The sequence below is a fragment of the Delphinapterus leucas genome, chromosome 12, assembly GCF_059928025.1.
Source record: "Delphinapterus leucas isolate spDelLeu-1000000601 "Yukka" chromosome 12, BTC_Dleu_Yukka2, whole genome shotgun sequence".
Taxonomy (NCBI): domain Eukaryota; kingdom Metazoa; phylum Chordata; class Mammalia; order Artiodactyla; family Monodontidae; genus Delphinapterus; species Delphinapterus leucas.
The window spans coordinates 27,821,163-27,838,767 of record NC_143140.1 but is presented as its reverse complement, the minus strand read 5'-3'; the positions used below and the strand labels follow the sequence as shown (position 1 = coordinate 27,838,767).

The window sequence follows — 17,605 nt, the reverse complement described above, 5'->3', positions numbered from 1 at the left end:
CTACAGAAAGGAACAAGGGTTGAATATTAATAGTTAGATGGATTAGCCACCAAAAAAAAAAGATTTTGTCTTTCACCGCAGATGTAGGAGAAATGCTTTCATGGTTTACATGAGTCACCAGTCTGAGACAGGCTGGTAGAGATGAGCTTTGATTAGATGTTAACAATAAAAAAATATTTTTCAGAGCAGGGAAGGTGCACATTGATTTCCCCACTGTGGGCTAGGGCGAGGCCACTAGTCTAGCGTCTAACGCTAACTTTAGGGACTCGAGTCCACTGTAGTCAGAAAAATATGAATGCAGAGTTCTAAAAAAAAAATGAAGAAATAGGCTCAGATTTCCAAACCCCTAGAGAAAGTATTTCTATATATCAACCCAGCTACTCACCTATAGCCAGAGGGGAGGAAACTGTCTCACAGGGTGAGTTTAGCCCTATTCTTGATTCTATCTGAGCAATACTCTAAGACAGAAGTCTCAAACTTTTTGGTCTCAAGATCACTTTTCACTCTTAAAATGACCAAGAAACTCAAAGAACTTTTGTTCATATGGGTTATATCTAGTGACCCTAACAGTTTTAAAAGTTAAATGTCAGGCATTTAACAAACATTTATAAATTCATGTGAAGTATCGATAAATCCATTAAACATTAACATAAAATACTTACCTCGTAGGAAAAATATTTTTTCTAAATCAAAAAACTTTTGGTGAGGGCTTCCCTGGTGGCACAGTGGTTGAGAATCTGCCTGCTAATGCAGGAGAGATGGGTTCGAGCCCTGGTCTGGGAAGATCCCACATGCCGCGGAGCAACTAAGCCCGTGAGCCACAACTACTGAGCCTGTGCGTCTGGAGCCTGTGCTCCGCAACAAGAGAGGCCACGACAGTGAGAGGCCCGTGCACCGCGATGAAGAGTGGCCCCCGCTTGCCACAACTAGAGAAAGCCCTTGCACAAAAACGAAGACCCAACCCAGCCAAAAATAAAAATTTAAAAAATAAAAAACTTTTGGTGAGAAAAGCGGCATCATTTTACATTTGTGGCAAAACTCTTTACTGTCTGGCTTAATAGAAAAAAAAGCTAGATTTTCGTTTCATTTCAATCTGTTGAGATATCACACATAAAACCCTGGAAAACACCACTACATACTCATGAGATAGAGTGAAAAGGCAAATCACATCTTAGTATTATTAAGAAAACAGCTTTGACCTTGGGGACCTGCTGAAAGGGTCTGGGACCATACTTTGAGAACCATTGCTGAATGAATTCATAGGCCTCTGGTTATAATGTATACAATTATATAGAATTTATAGCAGCCAACTATAAACTCAACAGTAACTCAATGGTTAATACATTAACTCAAGGATTACTCAAACAAGTCTATGAGGCAGTTCAGTCTATGAGGCCTATTTTATAGATGAGGAACTGTGGCTCAGAGAGGTCAAGCAACTTGCTCAATTTCACTTAATTAGAAAAAGTGGCAAAACAAGTGCTACAACCCAGGCAGTCTGGGTTCAGGGCAAATCTCTTAGCCACTGAGATACACTTCTGGTGGATATCTCCTGACACCTAGTTGGAATAGAACCTCTAAAGATTTGAGGATTTAAAAACCTACAAATGTTGAATTCGAGTATTTATGATTGTTAATAAAAACCCTCCCCTCTCTGCCTCCTAGTCTAATACAGTCCTTCCAAGACTTACCCCAGCTTCTACCTCCAAGGTGCAGTTTTCTCATTGTCTCTGATTCTTTCAACTTGACTTTCAAACCTGACAGATTTTCCCAATCTGGAGGTAAACATCATTTGTCCTGAGCCTCTCCAGCTGCTATGCTATTTTTCTCATTCCCTCTCCCACCAACTAGGCTATATCCGTTATTAATAAAAAGGGTCACCATTTATTGAGTACTTACTGTGTCCCAGGGACTGTGCTAAGCAATTTACATGCACTATATCTCATTTAATTTTCACCCACTGAAGCCGGTTCTATTTGTATTTATTACCTCTTATTATTCCCGTGTAACAGGTGAAGAAAGTGAGGCTTGGGGAGACAGTTATTGTTCAATGTCACACAATGGAGCAAATCAGAGAGTTCCTGCCCTTCAGTAGAAAACATTGCCTGCTTCAATAGCGTAAGAGATCACTATACATTTCTTATCAGGAGGGCAACACACTGAAAATAACATTTTAGAATTGTTATTCTGATAATATCAGGTAAACTGAATCCGAGTTGGGTGAAGTAGAGAGACCAAGTTGTACTATTTTGTAACATTCTGAGTGTACAATGATCTAAATTAATGATGAAAGAGAAAGGGATAGGAAGAAGGAGAGAAAGGGGGAAATCCAAGAAATATTACAAAGTCACAAGTGCCAGAATCCGTTATTGCTAGGATTTAGGAGCTACAGAAAGAAGAGGAATCAAAACCAAGTTCCTGATTCTCAGCCCAGGTCACAGGACAATAAAGGCATAGATAGTGTTCAGAAGGTACGTCTACACAACCTTAGGATTCAGGCTGATGATTTATAACTTTAGGATGTTGGTGAGATTGTGGAGATGATGATCAGACCCCATGGGGCTTAGATCAGAAGGCACTGGAAGGCATTTCCTTGAGCCGGCCCCAAATCCCCAAGGAGGAAGTTACACCCCTTCTCCAGAACCACGGCTCCATCACAAGCAGGTGTGAGCTTCCTACTAGGTCAGCCTGGTTTTCTCTGGACCCACACAGAGGAGGTGTCCATCTAAGGGGCTGACTAAAAAGCTCCACCAGAGCTGATCTCAGGTATATCTGCTCAAAGTGTACCTTAGATGACACCAGCTCCCACCCTCCATGACAGCCCCCTTTAAACTCCTTACTACCAAAATCTGTTCTCGCTTAAAGGGATCTGATATTTTTTTAAATGTCCTTTCCAACTTTCGCCAGTTATTTTCCCAGTGTTGGTACAGCAAAAACCAACACTTCATTTCTCCATAGGCAATTCCTAAGTTACGCAGGGATCTGTTTCCAAAATTCATTTGTGCGTCCAATGTTTGGAGAAACACTGAACGTAGCAGATCATTTGCCAGGTGAGCCCACAATGAGCTATTTCACTTGAACTACAGGGCTCTTAGCACTATTTTAATTAGCCATAACCAGTGTGCTTATAAGGAAAATATATTCTGATGTTCCACCCGAGACGCTGGGAACCTATTACACCTGGTCTGCGGGAGGATTAGTGCTACCCAAGCTGGGGCGGTAGACATCAGACGGGACGGGGAGGAGAGGAGGCATCTCCAGAGTCCAACCTTCAGCAGCGCATTTATATCTCTGGGGTATTAATGCTCCCAACTTCCCGTAGCTCCGCCTCGTTAAACTCCCCACCTTCCCCTCCATGTGTTTGCTCATGCTGTCCCCACTCTTTTCAGTCCTTCACAAATGGGACCTCCTCCCTTCTCTCTAGGGCCCAAAACAAGACTAACTTCCTCCAAGAAACCCATCTCACCACACAGCCCACACACTCTTTGCTTGATCTTTCCAGGACCGAGAACTCCTCCAGCACCCATGTGTTCTTTGCACAAGTCCCTCTAGCCTTGCTCAAAGGGGACAGCTGTGCTTTAGTTACTTCACATAATGTTCAGGCAAGAGCCTTATTCCTCAGTGCCCGAGCTCAGAACCACAGCCCCAGAAGGCACTTGAGGAACCCTGGTGAAGTGAGCAGGGTGGCGTAAGGGAAGGTCACAAGCTTCGGTATCATACACACCAGGGTTTGTATCTTCTCCAGGTGACCTTGGGCAGTTGCTTAGTCTCTCTCTAAGACTCAGTATGTTCATCCAAAGATACGAAAGATGACTGAATCCCCCAGGAAGGGATATGAGGATTCAATGAGAAGCATACAAAGGGCCTTGCATGTTCTAGTGTGGAATAAAGGGCAGCTGTCACCAGGAATTACAGCCATCACCACACACATTCCTGAGCAGTCACTTCAGTCATGCCTTTGCCTTGGGCAAGTAAATACTTAGAACCTTTCCGAGCAAGATGTTTATTTCTTTTTTCTTTTTTTTACCTTTAAGAGAAAGAGTACAGCGTCTCCTAGATAATCTGTTTAGAACTCAATCACCTCAACCCACAAAGAAAGTTTTCTGAGCATTTAACAAATTTGTCACAATATGTAAGTATTCTGAAGTCTTGAGTGAAAGTTTATAGCCAAGTAAGAGATCCACAGTGGAATTCTCAACAGTGGCCCTTCTCCATATATTAATTTCTGCAAATGCTCTAAAGAACGCTGGAATCTAGCAATGTCTCGAAATAAGACCTGGTGTGCTGCAAAGTGGGTTCAGCTGACTGGAACAAGCTTGAAACTTTGATAACTATTTAAAGAACACCCACCATGCGCTAGGTTCTCCGCCAGGCACTTGGAACACATCAATAACAAAATGGACATTCTAGATGGATATACTTAAATAACAGGCATGGCAGTTCCCTAATCTTAGTCAACTGGCTTAATGAAAGGCGGCTGTTGAACCTAACAGAGGAAAGGGCCAAAGGGGGACAAAAGCGAAAGAGGGAAGGAGGAAGCAGGAGGCTGCCGGTGTGTGTGAAGAGAGGACCCAGAGGCTTCTTCAGGATGGACAGAGCTCCTGCAGATGGAGGGTGGGAAGCAGAGGGAGAGGAGAGCCACCTTCCACTGCTTTGGACTACAACTCACTCAGGAGTTACCGCCTTCTCTAACTTTCTCCTGAAATCCTCTTTCCTCTTCCTCCTCTGCCTCACAGTGACTTACAGCCTGCGTAAGAAGGGGGGACCACCGAAGAAGCCGTGGCTGCAGGCTTCATTCCTATTTATCTGCACCCCCTACAGAATTTTACCTTTGGCCCTATTCTAAACAGTTCTAACAAGGACGATTTTACCCATTAATTATATACAAATAGATTTGTTAACTCAAGCAGCAAAGCAAGAGACAAGTCCTAGCCCAGGAGGTGGAGTACAAAGGTTTCAGTTTTGGTCCTGCTGCTTCAGCTACATGAGCTTGGTCAGGTCTCTGAACACCTGGAAACCGAGGTTCTCTCTTGGCCACTAGGGCTCCGGACTGCTGTCCTGTTCAAACTGGCCAATTCCATCAAATGTTCATTACATATTATAAAATGGTTCCTTTGGTATTTTTCACACATATATATATGATCCAATTTACGTAAAAATTATTTCAGATTATGCACATATATAAGGCTGTAAATACATCAAAAGGGCACAGAAGGATACAGACCCCGTTCTTTAAAATGACTGTCTCTGGGAGACAGGGACAGGGTAGGAAGCAGTGAGTTGGGACTTCGCAATTTTTGCTCTCTATACTTCCATAAGATCAACTTCGTTTACAGCATTATGACTTGTGTAATAAGAAGAAGACCAAAAGTAACCCATCCACAGTAGTGTATGGTATGGGCTAGAGAATGTGAAGACTGACTTATATGTGTCTGTGGAAAAGTATTTCTTGATTCCTCTCTGTCCCTAAAACTGGAGATATAGAATGAAAAACACAATTTTTAGAACAGTGGTTATCTCGCAAGAGGGGGGAAAGGAAGGAAGTGTAGTTGAGGAAGAACATGGGACTTTTTAATCCCTTCAGATGGCTGGTAGGCCCTTGAGTATTCATGTTATTTTTCTTTAAACCACACACACACACGTGCACACACACACACACACATATTCTACAATACACTATATATTGTTCTCTATGTTTGATATATTCCATAATAAAAATGTAAGAACAGGGCTTCCTTGGTGGTGCAGTGGTTAAGAATCCGCCTGCCAATGCAGGGGACACGGGTTCGATCTCTGGCCCGTGAAGATCCCACATGCCGCGGAGCAACTGAGCCCGTGTGCCACAACTACTGAGCCTGCGCTCTAGAGCCTGCAAACCACAACTACTGAAGCCCATGCGCCTAGAGCTTGTGCTCCACAACAAGAGAAGCCACTGCAATGAGAAGCCCACATGCCACATTAAAGAGTAGCCCCTGCTCACCACAATCAGAGAAAGCCTGCGCACAGCAACAGAGACCCAATGCAGCCAAAAATAAAAATTAAAAATAAGTAAATTTTAAAAAAATGTAAAAACACAAAAGCTGGGAAATATCCACCTATGTGCTTCAACCTTATCCCTTTCTCCAAGTTGATTCCGACAGAGTAAGACACTGATTTGCAGAGGTGCCCCCTGGAGTACCTTCTCTGGGCCTGGATCTCCTCCTGGGCTATGTGCCTCTCCTGGGCCCGGGCTTCTTCCACGGCCTGGACTTTCTCCTGGTGGCACTCCATCATGATCCTCTGGATCCTGTGGACCATGCGTTGCTCGGCAGCCAGGTGTTCTCGCTGTAGTTCTTCCTCCATGTTTTGATGCAACTCGATCTTGGTCTTAGATACCATTTCCTTAAGCAACAGAAAAACTAGGTTTAGGTGTTACAGCTTTGATGTTTAAAAACGTTATTCAAATCATAATTCATCTGCCCGATGGAATGTACACCAGTTAAGCCTAATGATTTAAAAGAAGAGTGTATTTAAAAAAGAAGCAGACTCACAGATATAGATCTAACTAATGTTTACCAGTGGGGAGAGGGAAGGGGGAGGGGCAATACAGGGGGTGGGGAAAAAAAGGGGATTATGGGGTTGTATGAAATCACGTGTGTGAAACTTCTGAATATTGTAAAGCACCATAGAATTTAGTCTTTCATTCAATAAAAAAATATTTTTTTAAAAAAGTAAAGGAATACAGAAAAAAATGGAAAAAGAAAAAAAACTGGAATGGCATATCCATATCATGGAATATTACATGGCTATTAAAAGGAAAAAATAAAGAAGAGTGTATACTATATGGAAAAGTTTCATTTATAATGATGTTAAGTAAAATCAGAAATGCACAAGCTAGCATAAAATACGTATATAGATAATATTGGAAAGGAATTGCAAAAAGAAGAGTAATTGGGTCACAGGTATTTTTTCTTGATTGTCCAAATATTCTATAGTGTCCTATTACCTTTATCCATGATTAGAAATACAGAACATGATACTGCTTTAGGAAGTCAGTCCTGGAAAATGGCAGAAATAATGACTATGAGAGTCTCCTGGGTAGGAGGACACCTGAGGCCCGGGCAGCAAGCACCGCACACAAACGCAGTCACAGGAAGCTGCCTGCCAGTCCCCACTGTCATTCTGGAGCATTCCAGCTCATTCGAGCTGAGGGGCTCTTCCTCGTTGACAAAGGGGATGGGAGCAAGGGCTCCACTGCGCCAAGGTAGAAGGACCTGTGGAGGCTTCAGCCGAGTAAAAAGAGGAGGCACTTGCCAAACCAGGACCTGAGGGAAACAGGCTCCCAAGGAAAACCCTGTATCCCCGGAAATGTCCACCGACAGCACGGTGTGACAGGCACAGTGCTAGGCCCGATGCTACAGACAGAAGGAGGCTGGAATCCGCCTCGGGACTCGCTGCCTAGCAGAGGAGACCCAGACCCCATCCTGCAACCAGTGATTTAACAGAAACACATGCCAGAAAGGAGGAGCAATTAATTCCATCCAGGAGTTTCAAAACTTTCATTTAAAGGTCAGTTTGTATCTGTTTCAGGGATAAGAGAGAACATAAAGAAATAAAGGTGCTCAATATTCTGTGATAACCTAAATGGGAAAAGGATTTGATAAAGTACAGAAACACGTATATGTATAACTGAATCACTTTGTTGTACACCTGAAACTAACACGACATTGTAAATCAACTCTGCTCCAATATTAAACAAAAATTTTTTTAAAAAAGAAAGAATAGGGGCTTCCCTGGTGGCGCAGTGGTTGGGAGTTCGCCCGCCGATGCAGGGACGCGGGTTTGTGCCCCGGTCCGGGAGGATCCCACGTGCCACGGAGCGGCTGGGCCCGTGAGCCATGGCCGCTGAGCCTGCGCATCCGGAGCCTGTGCTCCGCAACGGGAGAGGCCACAACAGTGAGAGGCCCGCGTACCGCAAAAAAAAAAGAATAAAAACAAAAGAAAATAAGTTATTTCACAGAGTGAGTCAGTGGAACAAAAGCAGGATTCTCGCCCACCAGCTTCTCGCCTCATTGCTGGCTGTGATGCTGGGGTCTTTCCAGAGATTCATCAGTTTATTTTCCTTCCAGAAACGCCGTCCGGGCTTATAAGACAGTGAGGTTCCTCCCTCCCTCCTCCTCCCTATCTCCCAGAGACAATCACTGAGCAGGGAATGGAAGGTTCTGCTACAGGTAATAAGCCTGAGTCTCTATCTTGTAGTCAGAGGCCGTTGTTTAACGTCTTAGGGGATATTTTAACTTCTTAGGGATTATTTCTGGGTTTTCAAGTACATTTTCAGTAACTGAGATTGCTGAATGGTTGAACCTTAGATAGATGTATTATCATAATACATTTCTATTTGAATCACAGAATTTAAAAATGACACACCAGCCCTTTATTTTGACTGGGTTCTGAACAAGGATTCAGAGAATTAAACCCTGTCCCTCTTTTATGTAATGGTTTAGTAAAACCAAAATCATTTTACTGCCTCATACAGCATGTCCTATACCTATTTAAAGCTACGAAAAAATAATTCAATGACCTACTGTTTGGTGGTGTTCTTACCCAATGGAAAGCCTTCCAGTTAAATTACTTTTACTGAAATGCATTTTGAGTGAATCAGCCTCTACCTGGAGATAAGAGACAGCCTCATGAAATCCATCCTCTTTACTGTGCAGATGTTTGACAGACCTTCCTTTATTACACAATGCCTCCCTCATGAGAAGTTTCTCTCAGGTATCACATGGAGGAAGATCTGGGCCATCTGAGTACCGGATTTGTTTTTACCTCATGGACATGGTGATTCATAGCACTTTCCTCTGTGCATTGACTGTCAGAAAGCTCAAGGGCCAGCTATGGTAACTGCACAGGACCTTGTGGCATACAGACATTCCTAAGTTTCGGATTCACACCTGACTTCATTCTATTTCCTACTCTCATTTTCCCTTAGCTTCCATTTTATTATTTACTTTTTAATATTATTGTATTTGAATAATATTAGCACCGTTTCAAAATCCTATCTGTCCATTGGACAAGACCTGGAAATTTTATTTAACAGCAAACATCTGACACCCAAATTCTTAACATCACAGAAGAGCAATACCTGGTGATTCCTGCGTCCCAGAATGTAATGCTGTTTGGTTCTAGAAGAACCTGGTTTTCTGCTCTCTATACGGGTAATCTCAAACTTTAATATGAGAGAATATGTGTGACTTTATATGTGCTTATATCAAACTTTAATATATGTGAGAATCACATGGGCTGCTGGTTAAATACGCTGCCAATGACTCTGTAGGTCAGGTGGAGCCCAGGAATCTGCAGGTAAGTAGGCTCTAAGGAGGTGGTTCAGAGACACCCCCTGAGGAGCAATAGCGATGTCTGTCTGGGGACCCTACAGCTGAAACAACCCTCCACATCCCTCTTAGACAAATCACTCATTCATCATCATAATAAAAAAAAAGTCCCTGAGACTTTCTTAGAATAATTTGGAAAGGTCAACCTCCCTCTTTAAACTTTCTTAGGACTTCTTCTATTTTAACACTAAGTGCATCAACTCAACCCAAAGACTATATGGGGTACCATCAAATTACCTAGAGCAAGACTAGGAGGCAAGCTCCTTGCAACAGGCATCACATCTAAGCTACCCTTGCCTCATCACACCCTAATGCCAGGAGTGATATTTAAAATGTGGATCCTCTGGCTGCAGCACAGGACAGGGTCCTAGAGGCCCACACCCATGGAAACGGTTGCCCCTTCAAATTGCTGGGCTGCGGGAGGTCCAGGGTAGTGAAGGTGTTAGGGGTCCGGGGAGTGGTGATTTATCAATTGATAGAGGAGTATTTCACTATTCAAGAACCAGTGTGGCCGTTCCGGTCCCAGCTAGCTGAGCAGCAGGCCTATCTGGACATGCTATAAACGCTCCTCCCGTTTCGAAGTGAAATCAGGGATGGCCACGGGAGCCAAGCAGGGAGGATCAACCGTCCCTTAGGATCCCTGGGGTGGGGGTCCCTTTCCTGCCAGAAAGTTTTCTGAGGACAGTCTATTTAATCTCGCCTGGTACAGAGCTGATACATGGCAGGTGCTCACGGCTGAAACGAGAGACAAAAGGGCCCATGGTCCCTGAACTGTTTATTCGTTATGTTCTTATTGAATTAGGCCAAACCTGGGTCCACACTTCTGCCACTTTCCCTCCAGCCTCTGCCCAGGAATCATCACACCTGCATCGTGCCCTGTCCTGTCCCTCCCGTGACCCACGTGTGAAAATAGTTCTGTTTTTTCCTTTGAGCAGAGTTTGGGACTGAACTGTGTAAGGAACCCCTGGGTCTCTGCCTGGACAGTTTACTGACTACCCAGAGTCGTGTACTGGAACAAGTTACAGGCTGGAAAGAGTTCCCCTCATTGTGTGACCTCTGGTCCTGCAGGAAATACCTGAGAAACAGAGGTCCCTATTGGCATCGCGGTAAATGCAAACTTAGGAAAAAGGATGCAATCAGAGAGCTCAGGAGAAGGGAGAGAAGCGCCTGCTTCCTCTCTTCAGCCCGTTTTCACATTTACAAAGTCAAGGCACCGTGCTGGCACCGGGACAAGGGTGGTAGCAAGGCAGACACACCTTTATGAAGGCTGCAGGCAGATGGCGATCAGATATTCAACAAGTAATCAATCCTCCAATCTACTTACTTACGCCAGTGCTAGGTGGTGATGCTGTTAAAGAGGGCGGGGTGACAAGGACAGTGTATGGGTAGCAGGACAGAGCTGATCAGGTAAGGTCTCCCTTGACCAGTGATGCCTGATGTCTGATGAAGTGCAGGAAGAACATTCTGGCAAAGTTCCCAAGGTGGGAAGGAGTGTGGTGCATACAGGTTTGAGGGTCCAGAAGAAGGGGACTGAGAGGAGGAAAGAGAGCCAGTGGCAAGGGATGTAGGGTCCGGCAGGCAGGGGTGCCTCCTTCATACCTTAACCCCATAAAGGTTTGGGTTCATTATATCAAAGTCCATTCATTATGCTTCATTATGTCAAAGGGATTCTCTTGCACCCATGCATCACTGTTGCCATGGAGTCCAGCATACCTTCTGTGAAAATCCTGGGCCTCCCAACCAACCTCCATGGAACATGCCAGAGCTTTTTACTAAAGTACCGCTAAAAAGACAACAAACAAGCCACTATAAAAACCTGTAAATCTTTTTGATGTTCCTCTTTCAGAATCTGGATTTTCATTTTGTGCATGTCATTTGCTTCTTCAAGGGCTTTCTTCACTGCTTCTCTTTGGCGTTCATCTGCCTTTGAAAGAGTTCATTTATTAATATGTATCAGGTTTTCATGTTTAATGAAAACTAGCAACCACCCTGGGGCCCCTGACTACTGGCTCTGTTCCCATCTCAAACCTCCCATAGCAATCTAGGCCTCAGCCAGAGATGCCCTAACACGGCCCAAACCGTGGCTAAAATCACTGTTTCAGGAATTGCTAAGGAGAGCTTTACTGCAGGCTGCTGGGTTGTCTTTTTTCTTTGGCACTTTATTTCTTGCTTGATTGACTATCAAAGTCATGTATGCTCATCGCAGAAAATCTGGAAAATACAGAGAAGTGGAAAAATGCACGAAGCCTGAAATTACTGAGAAGGGAGGCTGAGTACCATCCCAGATCCCCTGCATCAGGGTCTTCAGGAAGAGGTTTCATTATTTTATTTCAAGAGAATGCCCAGAACATTAGTTATATTTAAATTGTATATTGTTATACTTATATTTAAATTGTACATTATTCACAAAAGCATTCTCTTGTGTTAGGGTAGTTAATGGCTCACAATCAATTTAAATTTTATTATTATTGATAAGGATATATGTCTAGTAAGATTTTTATTTCTATTATCCTTTGCACTGAAGCATTTTGTACTTTCGAAGTACTTTAATACCAAGCTTTTGCTGGGACTAATGCTGGGCAATTCCAACACTCTTTGCTATGATGCTTACTTTATAGAGAAACCAAGAAATAATGTTCTAGCACTGTGGGTTGTCCCACTCTCAAGGAGCGCTAATTTTCTTTAGGAAGTCACGTATGGCATTTTCTCTCTAACTGGAAGAAGTGGGAGCTGGAGAATTGAGATTCTGCTTCGCTGAAGTGTCTGGGATCTGACCATGAGCCCCAAGACCCTCAAATTGCCTCCATGGCCCTCGGCAGTCGCATGGACAAGGTGTCAAGGACTTTGGAGCGAAGGGGAGCTGGGAGAGGGGGTGAAAAGGAGAGTCAGCTATGACGCAGCATTTGGAAAAAACAAGCACTTAGGGGCATTACACACTGCACAAACGAATGGTCTACTATATATTAAATATTAAGCTATAATAAACACCTACAACAAGAATGTCTTTTTAAAAAGGTTTTAATCCCATGAGAGTAAAGGGAGCAGGCAGGAGTCATCCACACAGAGGGGCAATTTAGACAGAAGGAAGTGCCTGATGACTTCTACTTCTTACTTAGCACCTACTGTGTGCCGGGCACGTTATTTCATTGAACTCTCTCAATAATCCTACAGAGTGAGTATTACTGTTCCTCTTTTACATTTGAAGACGCCAAGACTACGGAATTGAAGAACTTGCTACCCTGGTCCCACAGACACCAGCATTCAAGTCGGTTCTGCCTGACTCCACTCTTTCATACAAATCCAAAACGTGAAAGAACCACAAAGATGCATTCAGGTTGATTTCCAACTTCCTTTACCTTAGCCCATATGTCAGCTTCTGCTTTTGCAATACGTTCTTTGAGTACAGCTTCTTGAAACTGCTCTCCTTTATTCAGAATATCTGTCCCAATATCTGTGTGTTTGAAGAGAAAAAAGAAATCACAAATATCCACAGACTGTTTCTTGGCTTTCCTTTTCACTGTTATCGAGTTATTTATTAGAGTTATCTAAGAAATATATCCTTTCAGGAAATGTCAGTCTTTAAAGATACCCATGAAAGGGGTAAGTTCTTCCCTAACTGATTAAGAGGGAACTCACAGCACTGTGTATTAGATCCAGTCCACAGGGAGGCAACTGGGGAAGTAAAATTTAAAAAAAGTAAAATAAAACTACACACCAAAGAAAAAAAGTACATGTAAGGTCTGCACCTGAATTAACAGTATTGATCCAACACCAATTTCCTGGTTTTGACAGTGTAGCAGCATTATGTAAGGCATCAATGAGAGAAGCTGGATGGGAACTCTCTGTTCTATTTTTAAAACTTATCAGTCTTCAACTATTTCCAAATAAAAAACTATTAAAATATGTAAAAAATATTTTAAAACTTAAAAGAAAACCCCACAAGCTAAGGGCCGATTCTGAAGGTTCTAATTTACTGGGTCTGTGTTGGATTAGTATTGTAATAGGGAAGAACAAATCTGACTCCATATTAGATCTGTTTCTTTTACTTTAACCTTTGTATTCTATTGTTTTGCTTAGAGTTAAGAATGTTGCCTATAGCCTGAAATTTACAGGATAGCCCATTCTCAAGGTTCTGACCTTTAAAGGTGTTAACACTTCCCCATTCATATAGAGATAAAAAGTTGCAAAACAGAGAATAAAATTTGTCTTGCTGGAGGTTACAGTAACATCATGACCTGACCTACCCAGACAGCTGCAAGAACAAAGGATTCCTGCACCAAGAAGTCTGCAACAACCAGCCACCCCCCCCCACCCCTTTTAATATAAAAGAAGCCTGATTTCTGAATGGGGTACCATGGTTCTCTAGGACATTAGTCTGCAATCTTCTGGGTCTGCTGGCTTTCCAAATAAAGTCGTTATTCCTTGCCCTGAGTCTCCTGATTCACTGGCCTGTTGTATGGTGAGCAGAACAGGTTTGGACTCGGTAACAGTATTTTTTTTTAATGGGTAAATTTGCTTTATCAGATAAATTCACAGTTAATGCAGAATTTCACTTTCGTAATTTATATTAAAGATTAAAGATAATGTATCTTTATTATACATTCTAAGATTTCAACTATTTTAAAACCCACTAATTCATTTAATATTGCAATTTGCATGGCAATAAACAATGAGTTCTAACTTTCTTAAAGGTGTCTATAGCAATTTAAAATACCATGAGTCTTCTTTTCAGTTTGTAGCACCTGACTTAAGACCTTTATAAAAACAGATTTTAAATTCATTTAATGTACTCATTAAGATTCATTGTCACTGTTTCTCTTGTAAGGAAAACAAATTTCAATTGCTATTTCCCAGACTATATTGAGCAATGGTGTATATTATTTTCAAATGGTTAGCAGAATTTTACTCACATAAATTTATAGTCAGAAAAAGAACTCAGCCTCTCTGAATGCCTATCCACTCAAAACGATGATGAAAATAATGTATAAAATGGATTTGTGGGTCTGACCTCCTATTTAACACTATCAAACACGTTCCAAGTATTCCTAGAAAATATTTTAAAATATATGCAAATATTCTACCATATGACAAACCATCATTTCTTTAACCATTTCCCAATTGTTCATCTTTATCATTTGTAATTTTTTTACATCATGAGTAGCACTCTGAAGAACACCCTCAACCACAGTTTTAAACCAGACATTATATCTTTAGGATAATGTCAAGAAGTGGGTCATGGGCTTCCCTGGTGGCGCAGTGGTTGGGAGTCCGCCTGCCGATGCAGGGGATGCGGGTTCGTGCCCCAGTCCAGGAGGATCCCACATGCAGTGCCCGTGAGCCATGGTCGCTGAGCCTGCGCGTCCGGAGCCTGTGCTCCGCAACGGGAGAGGCCACAACAGTGAGAGGCCCGCATACCGCAAAAAAAGAAAAAAGAAAAAAGAAAACTTCAGTACCAAATGACCAAAATTTTTTATTTGACTAAATTCTATTTCATGCACAAGCATGACACCCTCTCCTGTTTATTAGACTTTGGAAATAAAAAAAAAAAAAAAAAAAGCAGCCTTGTACAGAACAGTGAAAATGCCAGGGGTGAGGGTAGGCTACAGTTTTACTGTAGGATAAATATATATATATATATAAAATATATACAAATATATATATAAAGACCTTTTTCCCTTTGGCCATATCAACAATCAGTTCAGATCATTAAATACAGACAAATTTTCAAAATCGCTTCTTCACTTCTCCACGATCTTCAATGCTATTATCATCCACTTCTGGCCATTTTTCCTGAATGACATCACTTATGTCATCTGTAAAGTCTCCCTGAATGCTGATTTCATCCTCCCCTATTACTGAGGCACCCAGGAGAATTTCTGAGCAAAAATCCTTTGTGCTCCTTCAAGATTGATTTCAAAAGTTGCAAGGCCACACACTCTTGTTACATATTTCTTCTTTGCTCTGGGAATTTTGGCTATCTAACCTTCTGTAGTAGCCTTCTTTTTTTGTTTTGTTTGACCCCTTCCACCTCTCTTTTGTTTCTTCTCTTCCTCTTCCCCTGCTGTTCCTTGACCCTCACTTCTTGTTCCAGCTTCTCGTTCGGGTGAATTTTCTACAGTAAGTTTTGCAAACTCATTTGAAAAATTCTTCTCTAACCATTGTCGACATTTAGCAACATCAGACATATATTCACAGTACTCTGTTGGTAATGAATAGACTCCGCAGTAAAGGATTCGAAGTGGGTAATCTGTATCTAACTTGGTATTGCTCCTCGGGTCTCCTTTGCAATCATGCCCACCGGATTCAGAAATGTCAGCAGCCATTTCAAAACCCGGGTGGTCGCACAGTCTCCGCCATCTCCGCGCTCGCCACCACCGCCAGCTGAAGTGACACATGAGACTCGTCTTCCCCGGCCAGAGCCGCCCAAGAGCTCGGTAACAATATTAAATCCAATGAGTCTGTGTTTGGATTTAAAAGTTCTGTAGGACACTGCCAGGGTTGAGAACTACCCTATGCAATACTCATTAGCATTGATACAGACATTTCAATATGCTTTAATTTATTCACTTAATGTTTGGATTCAGATATCCTAGGAGGCATAAGGAATCAACCCATAAAAGCATATTAAGAATAGATATCCACTGCTCTGGGTGTAAAAGGTCAAATCATTATAGAGATAATAATTAATAAGTCATACTGAACAGTTACTAAAAGTTAAAATCAGTTATCAGTTTTGGTATTGATATTTTTAGAGGATGATCCCAATTTGATCTCCCGCTACATTTTAGCTTTTTCAAAACACCATCTATTCTCTAGCTTCTTACATGTTCAAAGATCAGGAGTGAAATTTAATCACCACTAATTTAACATATTAAGGAAGAGAGGATATGAGAAGTATTTTGAGAGTTCTTAGGAAAACACTTTTAAGGCTTAAAGTCAGACTGAAAAATCTGACAGATATGAGAAGGAAACCTGTAATTACAACTTGATTTGCTTACTAGAAGTGTATATATGGGGGGGAGGGATAAATTGGGAATTCGGGATTAACAGATACACACTACTATATATAAAATAGATAAACAAGGACCTACTGTATAGCACAAGGAATTATACTCAATATCTTGTAATAACCTATGATGGAAAACAATCTGAAAAAGAACATATATTTATATAAAAGAATATATATTTTATATAAATATATTTTATATAAAATACATTTATATAAATTTTTATATTTATATATATATATATAATGAATCACTTTGCTATATACCTGAAACATGGTAAATCAACTATATTTCAATAAAAAATTTTTAAAAATACAAAAGGATTTAAAAGAGGAAGAAAAATAAGTGTATATATAGTACATATTCTGTTACCCAGATCTACCTACTTTTATGTCACCAGCTACTAATATAGTTTTACCATATGCTAACGCATATATATGCAATCTAAAAAAAAATGGTTCTGATGCACCTAGTGTCAGGACAGGAATAAAGACGCAGACATAGAGAATGGACTTGAGGGCGGGGGCGGGGAGGGGGAAGGGTAAGCTGGGACGAGGTGAGAGAGTGGGATGGACGGATATATACTACCAAATGTAAAATAGATTAACTAGTGGGAAGCAGCCGCATAGCACAGGGAGGTCAGCTCGGTGCTTTGTGACCACCTAGAGGGGTGGGATAGGGAGGGTGGGAGGGAGACGCAAGAGGGAGGGGATATGGGGATATAAGTATACGTACAGCTGATTCACTTTGTTATACAGCAGGAACTAACACACCATTGTGAAGCATTATACTCCAATAAAGATGTATTAAAAAAAAGAATATAGTTTCTTTCACCCATGTATTAAGGTATTACTTAGAGATATTTCCTCTCCTATGTGTATGGAAGGTGCCCAATTATGAGGAAGGGCAAAAAGAACTCTCAGTTACTATTATGTGCCAGGCTTTAGAATAGGTACAAATATTTCATTAAAGCCTCAGACAAATCTGCAAGGTAAGTATTAACATACCTATTTACATATAAGGAGACAGACTGAGAGACTAAGCATACTGTCAAGGCACACAACTGGGAAATGGAGAACTGGATTTCAACCCACATTCTTCTCATGCCAAACAGACACCCCTGCAGGACAAGCAACTTTGATCAGGAGGGCTGATCAAAGTCTACACATCAGGAAGAATGTCATATAATGCTATGAAACATTAGAACAAAGAAAAACAGCAAAGTCA

General features: G+C 41.7%; 1 protein-coding gene and 1 pseudogene across 1 annotated transcript in view; both read right to left on the bottom strand.

Annotated features, from left to right (window-relative positions):
- Positions 1-17,605, bottom strand: part of C12H6orf163 (chromosome 12 C6orf163 homolog) — a 57,880-nt gene that overhangs the window by 38,120 nt on the left and 2,155 nt on the right. The window contains exons 2-4 of the mRNA XM_022552438.2: positions 12,728-12,822; positions 11,188-11,295; positions 6,179-6,381 (exon numbers count right to left, since the gene is read on the bottom strand). Coding sequence (XP_022408146.1) covers positions 6,179-6,381; positions 11,188-11,295; positions 12,728-12,822 — 406 coding nt within the window. The remainder of the gene's footprint in view (positions 1-6,178; positions 6,382-11,187; positions 11,296-12,727; positions 12,823-17,605) is intronic.
- LOC149747850 (density-regulated protein pseudogene) lies at positions 12,829-17,601 on the bottom strand (annotated as a pseudogene).